Source organism: Grampus griseus (assembly GCF_964374135.1).
Source record: "Grampus griseus genome assembly, chromosome: 7".
In the NCBI taxonomy this organism is placed as follows: domain Eukaryota; kingdom Metazoa; phylum Chordata; class Mammalia; order Artiodactyla; family Delphinidae; genus Grampus; species Grampus griseus.
In genome coordinates, this window is record NC_139001.1 from 85,331,415 (window position 1) to 85,354,763 (window position 23,349).

General features: G+C 36.2%; 1 protein-coding gene across 2 annotated transcripts in view; it reads left to right on the forward strand.

The window, feature by feature from the left end:
• Positions 1–23,349, forward strand: part of ZEB2 (zinc finger E-box binding homeobox 2) — a 131,830-nt gene that overhangs the window by 88,998 nt on the left and 19,483 nt on the right. For both annotated transcript variants that reach the window (XM_082657991.1, XM_082657990.1), the window contains exons 4-5: positions 4,646–4,717; positions 22,745–22,933. In XM_082657991.1, the coding sequence (XP_082514117.1) occupies positions 4,646–4,717; positions 22,745–22,933 (261 nt within the window). The remainder of the gene's footprint in view (positions 1–4,645; positions 4,718–22,744; positions 22,934–23,349) is intronic.

A 23,349-nucleotide genomic window follows, 5' to 3' on the forward strand; every position in this document is an offset into this window, starting at 1 on the left:
GTTTCCGTCTGGACGCAAGTTGAACATGAACTACATTTTAAACACACAACATGAAGGATTTGCACCACATGTACAATGTGCCAATTATACAACACCATCAAGAGCTATCCTCTCAGGATGGAAACTGGAAACAAACATAAAAGCTCACAACTGATATGTATTTGAAAGTTTTGTGTAGTGATACAAACCAAATAACTGTCAGTTCAACAGTAGTTTCAGTGTCTGTCTGACACCTCCTATTGTAATTCAACCATCTAATCATTCCCTTTTGTTAAGTGTGAATGTGATTTCACACTTCTACCTGGTCAGGTAGCTTGCTTTCTTATTATTTAACAGCTAAGTACTTGATAATGATTCTTACTGTTTGGTGGGAATCTCTGGGGAAGTAGAAATGGTCCAAGGCCAACTCTAATAAAAATAAGGTGAATTATATTCAAACTAAAACTTCAGATGCCACTGTGAAAATGGAAATGTCATGGTCTAAAATTCACTTAGGATGAAACATCACCAAGGTAGGAAATGATTAACAAACTAAAGGAGAATTAATCATGTCCCCCTAAACTCCCTCGGCTAATCTCTACTTGGTAAGGTGGCCTGTAAAATTTTTTTTAATGACCCTTCTAATTCAAACCTTCATGTCTCCTTAATCTCTGTTCCAAGACCCAGTGAGCGCTATCATGATTTACTCCACCTTATGTGTTTTTTCCTCACGATATATATAACAATAGCATTTTTATAAATAGGTGAAATGGGTGGGAAGGAAACAAGTACGCGTCTACCTGTATGCTATTGTGATGTCACAGACTCTAAAACATCGAACATAGGCAGAGTAATTGTTTGGTGTACTGGAAGCAGGATAATAAAAGTACTTCCACTACTAAAGAACATTAAATGTGAAAAAAAGAAAAAAAAAGACTGATGGCAGTTTGGGTGTAGTGTATTTGTTTTTCGTTTTCCTAACATACTGTGCCAAGTTTTGTACTCTTTCTGTTTCCAATTTTGCTTTCGGTGAAGGTTTCTTGAATCTCAGCAGTCCCACACATAAACATGTATCGTTATATCCATTAAGACTTAAGGTTTTAGATTTTCAACTATGAGGGAGAACTCAGCCAAAGATGCTTGAAAGATAAATACGTTTAATTAGGGGCAGAGGATGATCATTAAAGGAAGTCTGACTGCTGCAGAAGTCATTAACAATCTTAAATGAAATTTTTATTTTTATGATAGCCATTTACATGTATAATAAGAGCCAATGATTCTTAGGAGCAGTGTGACAGAAACAGAGTGTGGCGAGAACTCATGTAAGACATACTATTTAAATGAGCTGGTGTTAGCTATTCATATTTGTTAATGAACTAGATATGCAGGGCTATAAGAATGAATGTTCTGATGCTTTAAATTTTAATATCTAGAAATCAAGGGTAAGGATCAATTACTAGAATTTCCACCCTTAAAGGAATAATTATTAACGATATAACAAATGTACAGCTCCAAACTTCTGGAAAAAAAAAAAGTTTAATTTAAAAAAATTAAGATCAGTAGTTGAAAAAGGGCCAAAACAGCCATGTCAAGCTGTAGTAGTCTGTGATCATGGCAGCTTTTTGTGTTGGTCATGGATCATAATTCCAAATGTTTTAATATACAATAATCCATACGAATGCATTACAGACCCTGTTATCACCTGTAGTTAATGGTGCCTGTGATACAAATGAACAGGCTGTTCTTCGCTCTTACCTTTATGGTAAATAAACTAGCATTCTGGAGTCACAATAATTAAATAAAATGTAAATCCCTAATCTCATTTGGCTATTTGGACCAAGAAAGTTACCCAGCTATTACCTGTCTGGTTCTAATGATTAGTAATGATTTATTGTTCTTTTTTTTTATTGTTCCAAAAGTGCTCTGATGTGGTGCCTTGATGTCTAATGAAAAGAAATTGGTCTTAAAAAGCTACTCATTGTTTATCCTGACTCTTAGATAACACATTTTTCTTCTGATAAAATATTTTTCTTATTTATTGTTCAAAACACACAATATAGACAATAATTCTAATTCTGGTGCTGTTTTATTTAGTAGTGTTTTATCCCTGGTGCCTGGCTGTCTACCATCATACCTCAGCACATAGCTTTACTCTGAGATAAGCCCCCTCTCTTTTGCTCTCTCTCCCATGCTTTCTGTAGTTTGTCTGCAGGATGCAGGTTTTCCACTGAAGAGCGCAGTGGAGTTCTTACTGTGCCTTTCCGGTTCCAGCACAATCAAAGTTTTGTGTTTAGAATTGTCCTTGACATTCTTTCGTCCCACAATGGGGTGGACACAGTGTGCTGGAAACCATGACATCATTATCATTGACACAGACTTAAATAAATCACCTGCATCTTGGCCTCTTTCTGCTTATTCAAGGATTCTTCATCTCGAGGAAGAAAGTGCTCTTTATTTTTATAAACCTTCATCCCAAGGGTGACTGGAAAACGCAAACTTTTACAAGTGTTTTAAAAACAAATATACTATGTGGTTTTAGACACAGTATGCTGAGTCAGAGGTGTCTTGGGAAAAAAATGTTTAAGGTTAGGCATGAGGCAGAAAGACAGCCAGGATTGCCCTTAGTTCAGGGGGGATACTCCTAACCCACGTTATGATGTCCTTCTGAATACGGATTCATGTGAAACTTAATTAAATAGGCATAGGCATAGTATTTAAAATACATACCTGAGCTTGATGTTCAAAAAAGAAAAAGCTTGATGCTCGGTAAATTGAAGCAAAGTACATTCTGGGTGAAAGTGACACCATCTCAGTTGCACAATCTTTGGTAAAAGAGGGTTATAGCTAAAGTATTACTAAGTGCCAACTACACATGTGAATACGCAGCATTTAATAATTTGGGAAGCAACTACCTCCTGTAACTTCTCTTTACGTTTTCATAAGAAAATGACAATGAGGAAGGAAGTGCAGCAGAAATCTTGAACATTACCACTATTATGCAAAAAAAAAAAAAAAATGCTGTTAACTGTTTTCCCCTCAGTGACTTGATCTCTCAGATGGAAAACTTATGATTCTTCTGACTCTTGGCTACCAGAAATCACATGAGAGGAGCGAGGAAGAAAGACACAAAAGTTATATTTATATCTAGTACTGAACTTCTCAGAAATACCTTAATTTAATTCCTTGCAGAGACTAATAAAAATATCAGATGAGGGAGCCTTTTAACCAATCAGTTATTATAATTGACAATAAAGTATTGCTGTATATTGAACTCCTAAATGTTTTATGCAAAATGTCCCAGTGAAAATATTCCTTAAATAAGGGAGAAGTCCAGGGCCAAGAATGAATTTAAAGTGGTCGTAGAATTTAAACAAATATCATTCAAATTATCTGACTAGTATTATGCCCAGTGGCATTAAATTAGCATCTATTTATATCTGTGTACTTTACCTTAAGAGGCTCATAATTTTTCAGTTCTGATGCCATAAACAGATATGCTGCAGGATACTACTTGAAAAACATATATTTTAATTTTGTTGTAACATTTGCTAGAATCTTTTTTTCTACCAAATAATTATGACTAGAATGTGATAAGCAAAAATGGTCAGGATAAATTTGGGAATTCACAGAGTCCTATTTATAAAGTTTCTCTTGTTTTAAACAAAATGATTATCACAGAGAGATATTCATCCTGGATCATGTTTGGTTCTCATTAGTATTGTTATTGTAAAAATAAAAAATTTAAAAGTCCATGTTTAATTTACTTTCTTGAAGGATTTTTAACTGTCAGCTGTCCTTCTCTGACTTCACATATTCTACAATTTGGTAGGCAGAAAATTTGAGAGTTCTCCTACTTTCCAGACTCTTCCCATTTTAAAATATTACAATTTTAGAAGATGACCTTTTATCATCTATAGATCTTCAACTTCAGTGTTACATATTTTCATCTTCATCAGAACCTTGAGCTGTTCTTATAGCTATGTTTTTCCTCAGAAAATGACTATGATTCCCCTACTGGGGAATTAACAGTAAGGAAGAAAGATATTTATGGAGTGGTAGGGAAAGGAATAAGGAAAATATGTTTTAGAAGTTTATATAAAACAGTGAAACAGGTGTTTTCAGTACCTCTGGGACGCTTGTTTTATAAACTGGGCATTTCAAGTTTTGGTATGTAGAATTAGGTTCTTTAAAATTTCGCTTGCATAGATTAGCACCATCATAGCTACTCCAAGGAGGGAAAAAAAGCATGAAAATAAAATAAGAAATTCTGACTTGTCTCTGATAATCCAGTGTTACCAGAGGCATAGCAGCCAGTGTGCCTCTTCGTCAGTACAAATACTTAGTTGCTTTTGACTCTTATTGAAAAAATAATATCTTTCCCCCTGTTTGTCACTAGAACTGCCACTAGAAGAAAAGCCTTTCGTTTGCCCCAAATAAGCACCTCTGTTTTTCACAGCTTGCAGTAATGCTTAAAGTAAATAAGTTCTTGTGCAGCTAGCACTATTGGATTCATTCAGTTGCCTGAACAAAGGTATTGTTTAGAGGTTTACAACAAGCCTTTTCTCTGTTTCCTTTAAAAGAATCTTCCTTGTTCCTGTGGTAGGCATGCTTAGTATAGTAAGCCTTTCTACAATTTTCAAATGCTAAAGATAATCTTCCCCCACAGAAGAAATGAAGGAAGACTATGACACTATGGGGCCGGAAGCCACGATCCAGACCACAGTTAACAATGGTACAGGTAAGTAAGTTTACCACGCCAAGGTCATGTTTGTCCTGCGTCATGTGGATTTAGTGAGTCAGGGACAGAAACACTGACCCATCCATTTGTATGTCTGTGATTTAACAATTAAGTCAGACTTTACAATTCTCTTGTTTTGTTTCAAATCAGAATTCTCTGTTTTGGTATTTTATTCAGCAAATATATCTTTTATTCTTAAACCCTAATTTGCCTGTGAAAGTTAAGAAAACTGAACTGGATTTTTAAAAATATCTTTTCAAAGCCTGAGTTGGGCAAATTTCTGGTAGTAATTTTTATTTTAAAAGACTACATAAATATAATTTGAAAATTGTAATATAATATGCCTCTTCCAGTCACCCCTTGATATTAGTCATTGAGATTCAAACGATATGGTGTAATTTAGATTGTAAAATGTTTCTTCAGAACGACAAACCAAAATTCTGTGAATGTTCCTCATAAAAACTGATCACCTGAGTTCCTTTTTATCCTATCTTCATTTTATTTCTCAGTACCTTCTAGTTCCTCTAAATAATATTTTCCAGGCAAAAGTTGCATAAAGAATAGACAATTTCACTTCTTTTCAATGAAGCTAAGAAATTGCAGTAGGAAGGTAGTAAGCGGTGCTTTGTTTTATTCTGCTACTGCTGTAGAATGGAGTTTCAGGACAATTGTGACCTTCCATGTTCTTTTCCAAAAACTGAACAGCATCTCCTCTCACACCCTCTCACGTCACTAGTGCAAATTTACACTGACTCACTATGTTTATCTCTCTTTTCCTGGATAAGGCTAAGTATTTTTGGTGTTTCGAACAATCCTTCATACCACCATCAAAAATATTACCATAGTGCCCAGTATAAGGTTAACTTCTAAAGCAAAAGCCAAAAAAAAAAAAAAAAAACCACATAACTATTTCCACTCAACTCACCAATGAAAACAAGTCACAGCTTTATGAAGTTTTAGAAATGTAAATAATTAAGACGATATTCATATCTCCCTTATGTCGAAACACATCACAATAGACTGTTCATGCTGTGTTTCTATTTAGAATGCTCTTATTAATAACTTACCACGCACTAATTTACATTCTTGGATATAAAATAAGAGAAATAATAGAAAACTATTGTAAATTTTCCTTCATTTGAATAATGTCAATTTAAGGTACAAAAATGAAACTGTACAATATGGGATTATGGAAAAGGTATAGAATTAGGAACCTATAATCCTGATTTTTAGCCACAGCTCTGGCAATAACTAGATTGCAACCTTGGGCAAGTCAATTGCCCTTCTTGGCACTCAGTTTCCACATCTGAAAAATGAATAGATTGCACTAGTTGCTTGTTAAAAATATTTCTAGTTTTAATATTCTGTGTTGTAGGGGTACCATCACTGTGTAAAATAGAAACAAGATAAAATAACTTCTTATAAAAACACAATAATAAAGAGATACCACAAATTAGATACTTTCTGTAATGTCCCAACTCATAGGATCAAAAATGGCTTCATGTTCCTTTTAAAGACAATTGTTAAATTTCAACCTCAAGCATAAATAAACTCTAATTTCATTAACTTTATAGGCATTTAAAGTGTCGCTATTCCACAAAGTGACAGTTTACTAGCTGTTTTATACACTTAAGATCTAAAGTGGGGTTAATAAAAATGGTTCCTATTCAGAAGATTTAAAAATCAATTTCGAATATTCCTTCACATAGCCTTAAGATTCACCTTTTCCCATACTATTTACTATTCCTTATAGTTCATATGTATTCAGTCAATAAATAGATCAATAAGTATTCATTGAGTGTCTTCTGTCTATTCACTTTCGTGTGCACATGTTCTGGAAGATGGGCCAGGAAATCTTAGACATGGCTGTTATTTAATTTGGAAGATGAGACCAACACACAAGAAAAAATAATAAGCAATAAGTGAAAATATGTGATAAATATGCAACAAATAGTAGGAACTATAATTATTTCAAATTACAGAATATGAGCGATCCTATGGGGTGAATGTTCAGAAAAGGCTTCATGAAGGAGGTGAAATTTGAACTAAGTTCCTTTTCAGTAGTCGTGAAGGAGTGAGGAAGGTCCTTCTAGCAGAACAGGAGTGTGCAAGCCAAGGAAAGAAATTGTAATATCTATTCAGAGGATAGCAAGTAAAAGGATTTGGCCAAATCAGGGGGTCCTAGGAGGCAATTCATGGGAAATGAAGCTGGACATGTAAGTTAAATGTAAGTGGAGAATGTAAAGCAACAAACCAAAGAGTTTGGGGCATGTTATACTACTGTGATTTCTGTGAAGAAAAACTAGACTTTGAGAGACCAACTGGAAGTCATTGTAGTTATTCAGGTGTGACGTGACAAAAAGCCTGTCCTCGGGTGGCGACAGTGGTGAAATTAGTAACATGACTTCTTAACAACCAATTGATTCTCTGGGTGATGGAATCAAAATGGCTTCAGGATTACACATCTGCATGTTTAGAACATGGCAAATACTTGCTATTTCTAGATAAACAGAAAAAGGATCCAATTTTGAGAAGACCTTGAGCTTGTCTTTAGACAAGTATTTTCATATAAAATTATATAAATGTGTATATATATATATATATATATATGCACATGTATATGAATGTTCATTGGAAATGAGGAATTGAAACCCAGGAAGTCAGGGCTAGAGATAAAGATTTGAGAGTCATGCAAATATAATCAGATGGTATTTAACATCATGGGACTAAGACATTTACAATAAATATACTGAAACACGTAGAAAGCTGAGGCCAGGGCTTCTGGTGAGTAAGGAGAAAAATCAAATTCATTAAAAGAAAAAAGATTAAGAGAGAAAAAAATTAAATATCCAGGAGACAAAGAAAGTTTCAAAAGTAGACAATGGTCAATTGAATCAAAAGATTCAAATAACTACGACTGAAAGAATGCTGAGCAAATACATTGGACTTGGTAATTAGGAATTTACTGGTGACCCTCAGCTTAGAACTCTGGCCTTTTAGAGAATAACACATATTTCTTCCCAACCATAAGTTTACTGCTTCTTATCCCTAGCATCTTTTTGGATGCTAAAAACTTGTGGAATTGAAATAAGACATCTTTAATGGTTGAAGTTGCTTATTAATGGAGTATCTTTTCTCCCTACATAGGTCCTACTGATCAAGGTCAAGCTATTGGCTTGACCTTCCTCTCCAGCCATCCCAACCTATAGTGATATCTTCCTCCAATGAACTCTTATAGAACAAATCAGCTGACCTTGCTGTAGATGCTATAGTGTGTTGTAACTTAATATATTGTCTTTTCCAAATTAGACTGCAAACTCTGAGAACACAGATTGGTTTTAGGCTACCACATTGTCTATGAGAGTGCCTTAAAATTAATAGGGTCTCAACAAATATGTTTTTATTAGTGAATGAATATGGAATTCTTTAATATCAGATACATTTTTCTTTTTTAATCAAAGCAGAACAAACACATTGGAATAGACAAATTTTAAACCGGTTAAGCATATTTTCTGATAAAAAGTGTTGTTATTAACTGGAATGAGTTGTCAGGGGAAGTCAAAATGTCTCTATTATTTCTGGATATTCAACACAAAAATTTCATTCCTAACTGAAAGTAAGGAAAAGACCTCTAAATTTCCTATGCAAGTCTACAAATCTATTACATAGTAGAATTTAACCAAGTTCATATCAATGAATAGAGTAGTCTTTTAGAATCTAAAAGTATCTCCTTCCTAGTATATTCTGCTGAATTAAAATCTGTAGAAACCACTCATTCTTTCTTAGCCTGACAGCATCATACACCTTCCTAAAGGCCATCTCTACCAGGAAGCCATCTGACAGTCTCCCACTCAAGATTAAGCACTCATTCTTTTGAGGGTCATTCTCTCTCATATTATAGTCACCTGCAGGTATGTTTCTCTCCACTAGATTGTAAACTATTTGAGGGCAGGAATGATATGGGATTTTGGTCACTTTCTCACCACAGACCCTAGAATGGTCCTGAGTCAGAAAGAGTTTTTGTAGAAATGAGAGACAAACAGCACTTGAACTTTCCTTTCCCATTTCTGGGTTGACATACTTTTGACAGCAGACCTGAAATAATCAATCAGACATTTTCATCTCCCATTATTCCAATCCCCCAAATGAGGAAGACTCAGTTACATTTGACTGGTCTCTAGCCTTCATGTCCTCCTCTGTTTAGTCTGTCCACATTCTTCCTATAACCCTTTTCTCATGGTCCAAATTCCCTTCTTAGAATCTTTAACTGTCCCTCAGTACCTATAAGACAAAATCCACATTCTTCAGACAGGTATTGAGTGCCGTCCATTTCATACCAACAGTGTTGCATTCTAGTCAGACCAAATCCCTTGGTAATATCAAAAAAGAATCACATTTATACCAACCTCTGAATCTCTGCCCATGCTATCCGTTGAGACCCTAATCTCTCACTCCCATTCCTCCAATTATCCAAATTCTACCCACCTTTCTGTTCTTCAAGGCTAGCTCACCTCCCATTTCCTTAATGTGGCCATCCTTGAACACCCCCAAACCACATATATCTCTTCCTTGTCTGAAATCCCACAGCCCTCAGGTGCACACCACTAATTTTAGCATGTTGAATTGTTCCTCTTTATGTTGTTTGCACATATTTCACCTAGTTAATTTCATGGAGACAAGCAGTTTCTTGAGCTATGAAATAGGGGTAAATTAGTATGACCTTAGTATGTGCCCCCAAAATATTTGCTTTAATAAAAGGGCTAGTCCCTGTTTGCCTCAAAGTGCCTAGTACAGCAGTGAACACACATGGTATGCATTATGACTGGTAAAATGAATGAAGGAATGAGCAAATGAAAGAATGAACGAATATTAGGTGGAGAAGAAATGGACTCTGAGAAAGGAAGTCACAATAGGTGAAAACGTTCCCTGTGAAGGGGATTAAGTCCAGTATCTTCAGAGAGTGAAACCAGGCTTTAAGTCTCTGAAATCTACTTGTTAAAGGCAAAGAAAAACAGACTATCATTACTTTTTTACAGCAAAGTTAGATTAGCAGCATAGCAAAATTGATCTACAGCATATAAAGCAGCGAAAGCCCTGATTTATAGTAATAACTTTCTACATTGCATTTAATGTTTCTATATTGGTTTTAATGTTTTAAAAATTTTAAATGTATGCTTTAACACGTAAAGAACACCTTTTCACAAAGAACTTTACATTTTCCAGATATTAATCTGGTTCAAAATCAGAATGAAATTATTATGTAGAATTTTTTTTTTTTTTTTTTTTGCGGTACACGGACCTCTCCCTGTTGCGGTGCACAGGCTCCGGACGTGCAGGCTCAGTGGCCATGGCTCACGGGCCCAGCCACTCTGCGGCATGTGGGATCTCCCCAGACTGGGGCACGAACCCGTGTCCCCTGCGTCGGCAAGCGGACTCTCAACCACTGCGCCACCAGGGAAGCCCCTATTATGTAGAATTTTTAAGAGTGTGTTTTAAAAGGTATTTTCTAAGAAGATTACAGAAATGGAAAAACTTGGGAGCATTATAAACATGAGTTTGCCAACATGCTAGTCGTAACAAGGATCTAACTTAGGTGCACGGTGATCATTAGCATTAATGTGTTTCCACGTGCATATCAAGACCTAAATAAGCCCCTGATGTTTTCCTCTTTGACTGTGTGAGAGTTACCTTTACTTAAACAATCTAGCACTCTTGTTTTAAAGGGCTATTAATAACCACCTGCATCTTTGCTGGGAAGAGGAAAACACCTTACATCTAGGAACTGGGTAAGGCCAGTTGAGGTCTCGGTTCTTAATCTTATATAACACAAGAAAATTATTGTCCAAGAACTAACTGTACTGACTGTAACTAACAGTCGTTAAACATGCTTCCAATATTTTAGGATAATATATAAACGCTTTTACAGATAAAAAGGCAAAAGTTGTTTTGGGATGCTCTAGATTCTGGAGTCAGATAAACTACATTTGAATTTTGTCTCTACCAGTTACTAGTTACATGAACTTGAGTATAGAATAAGCCTTCATTCTACATCGGTAAAGTGGAAATAATGATTCCCTGTTTACAGAGTCTGACTGTAGCGATTAAATGGTATATCATTTTTAAAGGACCAAGTACAATGCCTAACATGTACTAGATTCTCACCCTCTCGGTTATTTTTCTGGTTTGTTTGCATCTCCAAGTAAGCTTACCCATTTCTATTCATTAAGAAATAAATGCATTCTGAACTATTTCCTCCCTTTGTACAGGCTTTGTACTGGCTCCTCATTAATTAATTAATTCTCTAGAATGCCAAAATACAATATTTAACACATTTGTAATGGAAGGACTAACCAGTCGATTCTGAGAACGTTGGCCAATTAAATTCCTTTGACGTCTTGGAAAACTACCCAGACAAGTTGTAGGACACATTTCTTTTCACTGCTCTGAGGTTGCATTTGAAGTTAAAATAGAAAGATTAAGAAAGAATAGCTTAGTTTTCTATCTCTCTTCATCTTTATCTAGCACCTTTTTTTTAAAATGTAGAAGAGGATTTAGTAGTATTTATAATGTTTGTGTATAAGGATGTTGAAAGCTCTCAAAGATTTTTCCTTCACTTGTTCACTGAGTAGCATCAGAAATCATATCTTTTTTTCCTTCTGTCCTGTATAACAATCAAATAAACAAATAATATTTGTCACTTGTTAACACCCACTCAACTATTTCCATTTGTTCTTTTCATAGTATTTGTTGTGTGCTGAATTGGAACTGAGGTTCAAGAAACAAAGGAAATAGAAGATATAGTCCTATCCTTAAGGAATTCAAAGTCTTATGATGCCATTAGGAAAGACAAAAATCACAATGACATGAAGGCAAAAGTTACAATTATAGCTTCATTAGCTATTCAGATCCATAGTCAATCTGGGAGACCCTACTAAGTACAAGGCATTTTTTTAGGCATCGTGAAAGATATAGTGAACACTCACTGTCATTAATGACTTACATTCAATTGGGTAAAAAAACCAATGGAAGATGAATAAGAAATGTGTGTATAATGTTTAGCACAATTTTAGGCATAATACATGTTCAATTGCTGCTAGCTATTATTATTATTATCAGTAATGATTATAATAATACATGGATTAAGATGTTTTATTTGAAATACAGAAAGCTATGTAGGTTCAACTGAGAAGTTTTCAGTATTGCAGAGGGTTTCTGACAGAGAGTAGTGTCAAACATTAGAGACATGAAATTAGGGAGGTGACTTAAGAGACTGCACGTTTCAGAGAAGGTTTTCTCCAGGACAAAGTCTTGTTGAACATGCCTCTGTGCAAAAAGAGAGACAGCGAAAATGGCTGAAAATGTAAAAGGAGACGAGGCGAAAGATGGAGTAGGTTATCGGAAGAGTTGTGAGGGAATAGCTTTGGATGGTAGCCTTGGCTGTGGACAGAGACACATCTTTTTTAGCAATAAGATCAAAAGAAGAAGGGAGACTTGTAGAGAAATTTCTGTTGAATTTTAGGTAGTTGATGGAATTCACATCATTTAAGTTGCACTCTTTGAAGTAAGTAGGAAAAGATATCATCAGTTGACAGTATGGGAATGGGAATAGGGTTGGAATCTTCCGGAATGGAAATTTAGAGTAATTGCTGTGGACAATGTATGGAGATTCAGTTATCATCATGAAAGAATATCCTATTTTGATAACATAGACAGAAACAAGGCTATACAATTATTTACATTTCTTTAAACATTTTTTATATTCTAGGAACAGAGAAATTGGGCTGGATTTTAGTTTGGCAAGGCCAGAATGACACAAGAACAAGGGGCGGGGATGGAAGTGATTTCCAGCTTCAAGGTGAACTGAGGCAAGCAAAATCAGAATGGGTGAAATGGCCTGAGGGACTTGTCAGGGCCTGATTATCACAATGAAGTACCTGTTTCAGGGGATGAGGAACTGAATGATGGGGTGGGGCGATAGGTTGAAGTCAGAGAGTGAAAGTTCCAAGTTTCACTCAGAGAGATGGCATTGTCCCAGGGTTAGCCATACCAAGGGGTGGCTGGCCATCCCTGTTGTTGGACTAGAGAAGATTAGAGCACCACACAGCCAGGATTCTGCACGGACTATCTTTTGAGTAATGAAATTTCCCAGAATGACAATAATGACAGCCTGGGGTGAACATATGCATGGGATAAGTGTCATTTTACTTGAGCTGTATAGGTTGTGTCCTGAGACATGATGGTGAAAATGGATGACATAGATTTCAAAAAATTACAGATTGGAGGCTTTTTGAGGGTCCAGGTTAAGTTTGCTCTTCCCCATGTTTCCCCTTGGTAGGTGCAGTGTTTATACAGCCTCGATGGTTGATAAGCAAGTTGCTTGTTGAAACAAAGCATAAATGAATAAACAAAGAAATGATGAACAAATGAATAAAATAGGCACTCTGGTTTGAAATGGGGGTATGAATGAAGGAGTTTGTTGACCCATCTGTGTGTCGCTCTGCGTGTTAAGACAGATGAAGGTGGGAATGGCTCTGCTGGAAGGGTCTGTGAGGGATGGAATATTATCAAGAGATGACACAGTTTCATTTAATCTGAAGAACTGGAACTCATGTAGGAGGACATCATTAAGCATGTGGGGGGATAAACAAGTAATATGTGAAATGGGAAAGCAAAATGAACCGTGAATAAAGTGTTTCTTGGTCTCTAGTCCTAACTTAAGCTTAAGACATTTTTTTTATTTACTAAAACCATAGTAATTAATATAAATTCTTCCTTTGCAAGATGTTTCATAAAGTTAGTTTTGAATTGAGTGCCTTTTGCAACATGATTAAAATTAGGAAATATCAGATTGAGAAAAATACAATCCCTAAATATTAAATGGAAATTTTAAATAGGCATCGTGAGTGGAGCATTTGAAGAACTTCCGTGATGTTTTCCATTTTACCCCAGTAGACTTAGGTGCGGGTCACTCAGTCAAAAAATAAAACAAGTGCATGGCATTCAGAAGAGCAAGGACATGAAAAGAAAAATAGAGAAAAAAAGTTTAAAATATGATATTTTATTTACATTGAAGTTGGCATTTACATTGCCTTTCTCCCTATTAATTTTACAGTGTTATAATGTTGTTGTTCAGAGCTACTTACAACGTCAGAGCAATCATTGCAGCATCTAGGACCTATTCAAATTATATCCAATCAGTTAGGCAAGAAGAAAAACTAAAAAGATGGGGTTGTCTCTCTCTCTGTCTTTCTCTCATATGGACTCATTATGATATAGTGTAAAGAGTAACGGGTTAAGAGTCGGGATACATGAATTCCCCATCCAGCCCTACCAGAAATTATTTGTGTAATGTTCTATGAATCATTAGCTTTACTGTACCTTAGTTGTATCGTCTGTTAAGTGAGGACATTAGACTACAAATTTTGGACTCCACCCACCCTACCCTTTCTTCTAATGAGATTTTACTGGGAAGCGTGAACAAAGGAAACAAAAAGCATGGTCTGTGTGAGTTGCCATGGGAGGGGGAGGTTCTCAGGTCTCCTGCCTCATGATCCTAGACCCAAGGCCAGGGTCCTGGGTGTGTGACCTGCAGTCACACAGGGGCCTGCACTGGAAGGGCCTTGCCCTTGGTTTGATGCTCTACTGCCACCATTTTGCACTGAGCCTGGCAAATTGTGTAGGCAATCCTGCTTCTACCTCACAAAAGCTGTTAAGATAATCTCTGAGTATGAGCAGGATAGGAAGGCGTGGGGTCAGGGATTCCCCGCCTGAAATACCACATATAAACATCAATTCTGTTCAAGTGTACAGGATCCTTTGGCAGTATCTTGGAAGCAACTGAGTCCCAGGTAAAGATCTAGACCTAGATTGAAAATCTTGTTTGAGCCAGAAACACCGTGATACAAGGTATAAGTCCCCCAAATTGGTAACAGGAGTGATAAGGTTAGCAGGCTAGCAGTCAGTTAAGCCTCTTTAAGCATGAATTTTGTGTGTCATATCATTAGTATAGAAGAAAGTGGAGAAAAGAGTGAGAATGTTTTTGTACCTTTGTTGTCTTCTTGGTTTATAGCTTCCAATTCCTCTTATTGCTCTTATATGGAGTTTAAGTTAAAATTTTTAATACAGCTAGCTTTCTTCTATGGGTAACAGTAGCCATACAAGTTGTATCATAAGGTATTTCTCAGCAAGAGTTGAGTTGGATGTATAGTGTTAATCAATTGTGCAAGATCAGCTTATCAGATAATTCAGTTAGTACCTAAATACTTAACAAGGAGAGAGTCCTGCTCTTATAAAGCATGTCATTTTCTTCTTGTGCATAAGATCAGTCACATTTTTATATGTTGGAAGTTTTGTCCTCCAGTCAGATCTGTCATGCATATTATCATTTTAAATTTTTTTAGTTAATTTCATACAATGAGTTTCTAAAAAGAAAGTATAGAAAGAGATACGTTCTGAGGAGAGAAAGACAGAAGTAGCACTTGGCAGGTTAGACAGGAGGGTCATTTTCAGACTATAATCAGTGTACACCGAGAACAGCCTGTTACTTCCTGGCGAATGAATGCTGCGGTTTTATGAGCTTTGTTTGCAGTTAGGAACAGCTATCTCCACTTCACAGCAAGAGTTCCCACAAGAAATAACTGATATCCCAAGCTTCTTGAGTGTCTCCTTCATTCATTCAGCAAATATTTAATAAGCACTGTTTTCCTTGTGATATTGTCTGTGGTTTCCAGGCACCTCTGAAATATTTTTTCTTAATCTGTGGATATGGGTCCTCCATCAGAAAACTGTGTTGCTTTGAGTTTTTAATTGAAAAGAATACAGATAAAACTCTCTAGGCCTAGCCAGTGAATAAAAAAGCAAATTGATTAGGGCAAAGAATTAATTGAAATGATGCAATTCTGAAACTTCGAAGATTCCCTAGAAAGCATATACTAGCTCATTTTACAGAAGAAGATATTGAGATTAAAAAACATAAGTAGCTGAGTCAAAATGAGTAGTCTAATAATTTTAAACCTGGTCTAATCATTCAATTAGTGGGCATTAGCTGTGTGCCTGACACTGCCCTAGGCACTGGGATAACAAAGGTGAATAAGACCCTCCATGCCTCTATCAGCTCATGGGCACGTAAACGAAAGATTATAATGTGATGCGATAAATTCAACAATTGAGATATGCAGATGATATTCTGTAGAAGGAGGGTATGAACTCAGGTTGAAATCATCAGAAAGGCTCCCTGACATGGAAGTAATTCTGTGCTGTTTCCCAAAACCACGTTACTGAATGCCTTATTTAGCCAGGGGAGACAGAGAATTGAATTCCCAGAGTAGTGATCCTTTAACTGGGCATGTATCAGAATCCAGGCTTGTTAAAACACAGATTGCTGATTCCATCCATTTAGGGTGGACCCCGAGAATTTGCATTTTGAACAAGTTCCCAGGTAATACCGATGCTGCTGGCCTGCGGACCACATTTTGAAAACCACTGTCCTAGAGCATCCTTAGGTGTCGTATGTCTCTACAGAAAGCATATGAAAGAGCACTGAATTACTGGACAAAAATACCATACTTCATAAACCTCTCTAAAATATAATAAAATAGTCTGAGTCTTTTTGGTAATATACCAATTCCAAAATTTTAGGTTTCACAGGTATATGAAAGATAAACATATTATCTAACGGGAATTTTTGTTTTAAAGGCGTGGTCTTTGTACCAATACATAGCAATCAAAACTGTCTAAGGGTTAGTAGTCTCTAAATCTGATATTCAGAATCCCCTAATAAAAAAATCTCACTTTAAAATTAGACTCTGTCCCTGACTGGGCTGCTTCCTGCAATTTAGGGAGGTGTTTGATCCTGCACAGTACTACAGATTCCCATCCCTTTGGAACTTTTTCTCCTGAAGCTCTTACACATTGGGAACCCTCACTGGCATCTGAATATGTGCTCCCAGGAGAAAGCCATGTCAGAGCAGGCACGGAGAGACTGGCCCAGAAGCTGTACTAATTCCCAGGAAGCGAAGAAAACTTTGTCACTTTTGACCTGGCTTTACACACACCTCTGTAGCAGTCGGAGGCTCTGCTGGGCTGCCCATGTAGCTATGTAATGAGAAAAAGATCATCTTCCCTCATGGTTGTTTTTAGATATTTGGTGCCAGTATGTATTTCAGAAGCCTTCTACAGAAGGGCACACGTGCATTTTTAATGATAAAATGCCTATATTACATTAATTAGTCAACTTTAAACAAAGTAGCCATGAGGATTTATATACCTCAACAAATGCTGAATACGGGCTTTCTTTAAACTAAAACATTTAATACAAATGACTAAATTAAAAATAATTTTCTGTGTTTTCTTACCATCTAAAATGTTGAGAAAGAGACTATTTTTCAAAAAGATGATGAATACAGTTACCTAGATTTCAGGTCCCTTTGCCTTGACATTTGGAGTGAGTAAAAGCAGATGATATGATAAATGCATAATTGCGATGTTAGACTGAGGAAGTGTGTGTGTCTCTGTGTGTGACTCTCTGTGTATATATGTATTTATATTCCCCTGATACACATGTATTTATATGTCTGAATACTGCAGAATAACAACCATGTTATGTACTTGTCTCTAAATATGAGGATCATAGAAGTAGGAAAACAATTCTCAGTCAATATCTTTGTGCCCTTATCCCCAAGTACACTCTCTGGTGCTAGTAGGCACTCAATAAACAGTTATTAAACAAAGGGATGGATGAATGATTCTACTCAGTTTTTTACATATACTTACTGCAGCTCTTCTAGACCCTCCAAGATATTTTCTTTTCCAAAAGAATTATTTATTCACGTTGATGTTTATTAAAATGGCTTAGCATAATATTCAAATATATTTCTTTAATTTTTAAGTGAATGTTAAAAACATGCTGGGTAATAGACCAGTGTTAATAGAGCACCTGTCTTCCTACATGAACACATGCTTGTAACAAATAAAGAAAATAAATGGTGAGGGAATAAAACTAAAGAGAAGGAAACAGAAAAGGAGAAGCAATAAGTATCAAGGTCTCATCATAATATAAGTACTTGTAAAAGTATTAAGAATCTTTGAGAAATACCTAAAACAAGTCAATTATGGGGAGAGCAGGAGTTGAATGATTTGAAGACCAATATAACTCTTTTATTTAGAGGTTTTCTTTAAAGATGTTAACATTGCTTGTTTTTAGGCAATAACTTGAAAAGTTAGTCCATATTGATATTCATCATTATCCAAAAATATCAATATCTAAGATAGACATAAGCGTATATATGAAAGTATTAGCAACATTAGTAAGCGTGACCAACATATTTACAAGAAATTTGAGGCTGTTCTGAGTTAAGGGACCTAGAAATTTACCCTAACGATATTAAAATACACTTGGCTATGAGGAAACATTTTTAATTAATGAAGTTCTGTTTTTGGATGGAGGAAAGTTTACCTGACCTTAGGGAAGGTTGAGATATTTGCAAGACACTAGGGTAAATTTTAGGACTAAATGCAAAATCTCTGGAGAAGGTAGGGGAAGAAATTATTCGACGTTTCTTGTGAATTTTTGCTATGGTTTGATCATAAATACCATGCAAATATACTTTGTCAGTGTGTTTTGGCAATTCTTCCAAGGATACCAAGGAGTGAAGAGAAAGACAAGAAAAAAAAAGAAAAGAAGGTTTATTTTACACTAGAAAAATGCAGTGAGGAATTTTATAACTTTCTAGCAGATTTTCTACCTCATCTCTGAGTCCACTATACAGTATTACAAAATCTTTGTAAAGACGAAAAATGCAGACTTCCAAATAGAATCAAAACATTATCCTTCCCAACAATTTTGAGAGTAACAAAAATTTAATTCCATCATTTGTTCTAGAATTGTAACAGTTAGGGCGATTTGGAGTCTAGGAGATTGAGACACAACATAGCCTAAAGTAGAAAAGGGAATTTTTCTGCTCTCTGGAAGGACGCAGGTGCTGCTTGGCCTCAGGAACAAGTGTAGCTAGAAAAGTACTGTCAGGACTTGCCATTCTGCCTCTGCTTTTCTCTATATATCTGCTCATTTTCTCTCTTTATAAATCTTCTTATTCTACATGGAATTTATCAGTTCTTTCATTCTACATCTTATAGCTGCAGTCGCTGGGAAAAAATAAATCTGCCTTGGTGATCTCTTTGGAACCATGTTCTAAAATCATGGGGAAGGGATTGACTGAACTCAGTTGGATTAATTGGCTACCACTGGACCAGTCAACGGTTTGACCTGGAGGATGGAGGGCTAAGATTGCTTCACTTCAGGTGCAGATTAATCCACTGTAACTAGGGGAGCAGAATCATGCAACAACATGGCAGCTGCCTTGGGTACCATAAGGTTTGGCAATAGGGACAGTGGGGAGCCATCCCAGGCAAAGGAGAATGTCATGGTACTGGGCAGAAAAAAACACATATTACTAGTATCCATAGCAACACCAGGGAAAAACACATTATATCCATGATGGTCATACCTAGTTCATAGAAGGCTAGATTCTAGTCCACTTAAGTGACTATAGATATTGAGAGATACAACTAATAGCATATCTATACCACATGAAAAAAAAAATCTTGATAGAGCAAATAGATTTAAATGTTTGGGTTTCTTCGTAAAACCCTTTTTGAATACTCATCTGAGCCCTATCAAACTCTTGCAAGTATTTATGATCACGAATACACAGTTTATAATGTAATTGTTCTACAGTTACTTGAATAGTAGGTCTGAGTTCCTAGCTCAACTGTAGGTGTCTTGTCTTATGCTTCCTTTTACTAGAAGACTTCTGCACCAAGATCAGTGTTAAGGACATAATTTATTCCACATTCATTCCATAAATGATTCTTGAGTGCCTACTAATTTCTAGGCAATATATTCGATGCTCAGGCCACAAAGATGATCCTTAATGAGAGCACATGATTTGATATCTTTTGTCCCTATCACACTTGACATAGAAATATAGTATGGCCAGATCTGATCTAGTGAGTGAATTGCTTCTCCAAATACCAATAGTGTATCTAGATGCAGTTTAGTTTGCCTATCCAGAAAAATCAGAATTTTCCTCCCTTTTAAGCCGAAAGGCTATTAATGCAAATCCAATTGAATTTGCATTTGATTACATTTCTGATGGAAACATTCATATGCAAATGAAAATTCATGGAAAGATAGCCAGATAATTCAGATACTTGCTGAAATATCAAGATAAAATTAGCATGATATTAAATGTACATCCATCCATGTTTACTAGATTACACTCAGGATCTTCAAGTGGGACAGTGTTCTTGAAAAACTTAAATTGTGTCTTAAACATTTGACAATGTTCAAGTAGATATGGATTTAGAAAGTTGCTATTACCTTACTATCTACTGCCACAGTGCTGAAAAAGAAGTCAGTCCCTGGTCAGATCAGTCAGGTTGTTCAAAAAAGGTTCATCTTGGACCCATGTTTTGTCCCCTTTATCTTTTCTTGTGCTTAAAACAAAAGGTGACTTTTGATAGAACTGAAGTCATTTTGATGATCCAAAATGATGAACAAATATTTTGTGCAAGCTGGCAATTCCTTCATACCCCATAGTGACTTAATGGCACAAGTTAAATGACACCATCACAATCATCAACAATAAGTATCCTTTGGAAAACATCCATGGCAGCATGGACAGACCAGAGAGAAAGTGATCCTAATCAATGTCCATATTCTTCTAAGAAAAGACTTAAGCAAAATTTCAAGATATAAAATCTTAATCCACTCTTCCACATTCCAAACCTACATTTGAAGGAAGTGCAGATCTTGGAATCAGACCATTGCTCTTGTTAAAATTAACAGAAGTTGAAGTGGCAAAAGAGAAAAGCTTGAGATCACCGTATTCAGAGAGTTAGCACTTAGTTTAATAGTCTACAAAGTGTAATGCTCCCCAGGTTTATTTTATTTGATCCAGTGTATTCATTCATATTTTCAAATCTTCTGAGAATTCCCATGCTTCCTGGTGTGGTGAATGTCCCTTACCATCCATCAAATTCAAAAAGCCTGAACCTAAGAGAGGGTCTTAGCCTTTCCCTCCTTGGCTCACCCAATCTTTCTCCAAATCTAACAATCTTACTTTTTAAGTATCTCTCAAATCCAGCCACTTCTTATAGTCTCCATCACCAGTTCTTTAACTTTTATCATTTGCCTAATCAATGGCAAGACACTCCTAACTGGTTTCCCAGAATCTACTTTTCTCTTCCTGCATTCCCTATCATACTGTAGCCAGAGTTGTCATATTAAAATGCAGGTAATCTATAATTTCATCCAACCATCCTCTCTGCCTAATACCCTTCAATGGCTTCCTGTTTCTCTTAGAAGAAAACTCAAATCCTTAACAGGGCTAGCACACGCTGCAGGGTCTAGTCCCTACCTTCCCCTTCACCCTTGCATCACGCTGCTTCCCTTTCTCTCCACACTCTAGCAGTCCTTTCAGATCCCAAAATGCTCCATTTTCTTTCTAGTCACCACTGCTGTACCCCAGCTTCTAAAATTAGTTAAATTTGTGCTTCTCAGTTAAGGCTTTCCTGATCTTCCACACTCCATCAGGTCCCCGTCAGGTCCCCCTGTTACTTCTGTAATACAACCGTACAGCTTTCTTTCATAACACTTATTTGAGTTTGTAATATTATATCTACTTTTTGAGACAATATCAGTTGTATTGATCATTCTCATGGCTTCCTAAAGAATGAGGCTGGATCTGTTTTTTGCTTATCAAAACAAGGCGTGATGCCTATCTCATACCAGGCATTCAGTAGATACTTGTTGATTAACAGAAGGTTCCACTTTCTGTTCTTCTCATAACAGTTCATAACAGTGAAAGCCAAAAATAAAAATTGACTGGCTTGCTTGAACAACACCCTGCCACAGATTGCCAGGGAGAATTAGGATGGCAAGTACTATAATATCTTTTATGACAGAGAAGGTGAGATGAAGAATATAGTGGAATCAAGGTTAACTGTTCTCAAAAACTATGAAAGTAGGGCCCCACCATTAATTGTACTAGCAAAAGACTTTTCTTCACTTACTTCTGGTAGACAATAATGTGGCAGCCACTTTCCCAACACTGTCTCATGCATAAGTTTCTACTTAGGATGTTTAAAGCCACAACTTATTTCAGAAACATAGCTAGTGGTTTCTAATATACAGTCTTGGGACAAGAGTTGCTAAAGTTGATTTACAACTATCATTCATGTCATGGGAATAGAGTCATAATTACAAAAGTTAAAAATCATATCGAAATCACACTGCAGCATAGCCAGTTTCTTAACTCCGTCTGTTACTTTTTTATTTCTATCAGTGTGAGCTTTATTTTATTTTCAGCAGCTTTAAAATACTGAGCTAAACATTGAAATTTTAAGGAAGGATAAACTCCCACATTCCCTGATTTTTTAACAAAGTCCCATTATTATCTCTCTAGGAATATCCGTCCTTTCTCATCTCTCTCGGACTGGGTAGTCCTGGTGGTCTGTGATGTTCAGAGACTGGAGGGTTAAAAGCTTATTTTTAGCAACAGGATGTATACGTGGTTAGGAACATTAAGTGTAGTGGACTATAAAAAATTAATTATACCTTTCTTAAAAGAAAAGGAAGTTTTATATAGACTGCTAAAGTAGCTTTGAGTTCATATTATCTCTCATGTTTATGGATCTGAGAATATAGTTCTGGTTTTTTTTTAATTTTCCCTGAAAAACATTAAGAAATTTCTTTGATTCTTTGTGAAGCACGCAGACTAGTATTCCGAGAAGAGGAAAATAAAATATACTTACTTAACTTAAAGCAAAGTGTCCTCTCTTTTTGCATATATTATGAGAATGAGCATTCAATCAATAACTGGTCATCTGCAACACTTCCTACAAATAAACTAGGTATTTGTAATCTTTTTGCAAGTCTATGTGTCTTACTAACAATGATGTAGGCAGACCGAGGCTCCTAGGAAGAAGGCCCTGAAAAGACATTTCTTCTTCTTTTTGCCATTTCAGTTAAGAATGCAAATTGCACATCAGACTTTGAGGAATACTTTGCCAAAAGAAAACTGGAGGAACGCGATGGCCATGCAGTCAGCATCGAAGAGTACCTTCAGCGCAGTGACACAGCCATCATTTACCCAGAAGCCCCTGAGGAGCTGTCTCGCCTTGGCACGCCAGAGGCCAATGGGCAGGAAGAAAATGGTGAGGCTGTAATTCATTTTTAGCCACGACGCTGACCTCTGCAGCTGTTACAATTACAAATGCACTACATGCCTGGGTGTTTACCTTAAAATTTGAAGAACAGCTGCAGAGGCATGGAATTTCATGAGCAAAGATTAGAACTGTAATTTTAGGGTATTGTGAAATTTTTTTTGTCAGCAAATTTGTGTCATCTGTACATCCAATAAAGAACCAGAACAATTAGAGCCTATTTCTAAGAGATAAAAATATCTACATTGATTCCTATCTTTCCAAAATATTTCACTTTTGAGGAAAACAAAAAAGTTTAGAGATACTGACCCTAACCTTTGTTCTTCTTTACCGACACCTGAAAAGCTCCTTCACCCCATGACTCCCTGAGTCATATGTGACTAAAGGTTTACTACGAACTGTCAGTC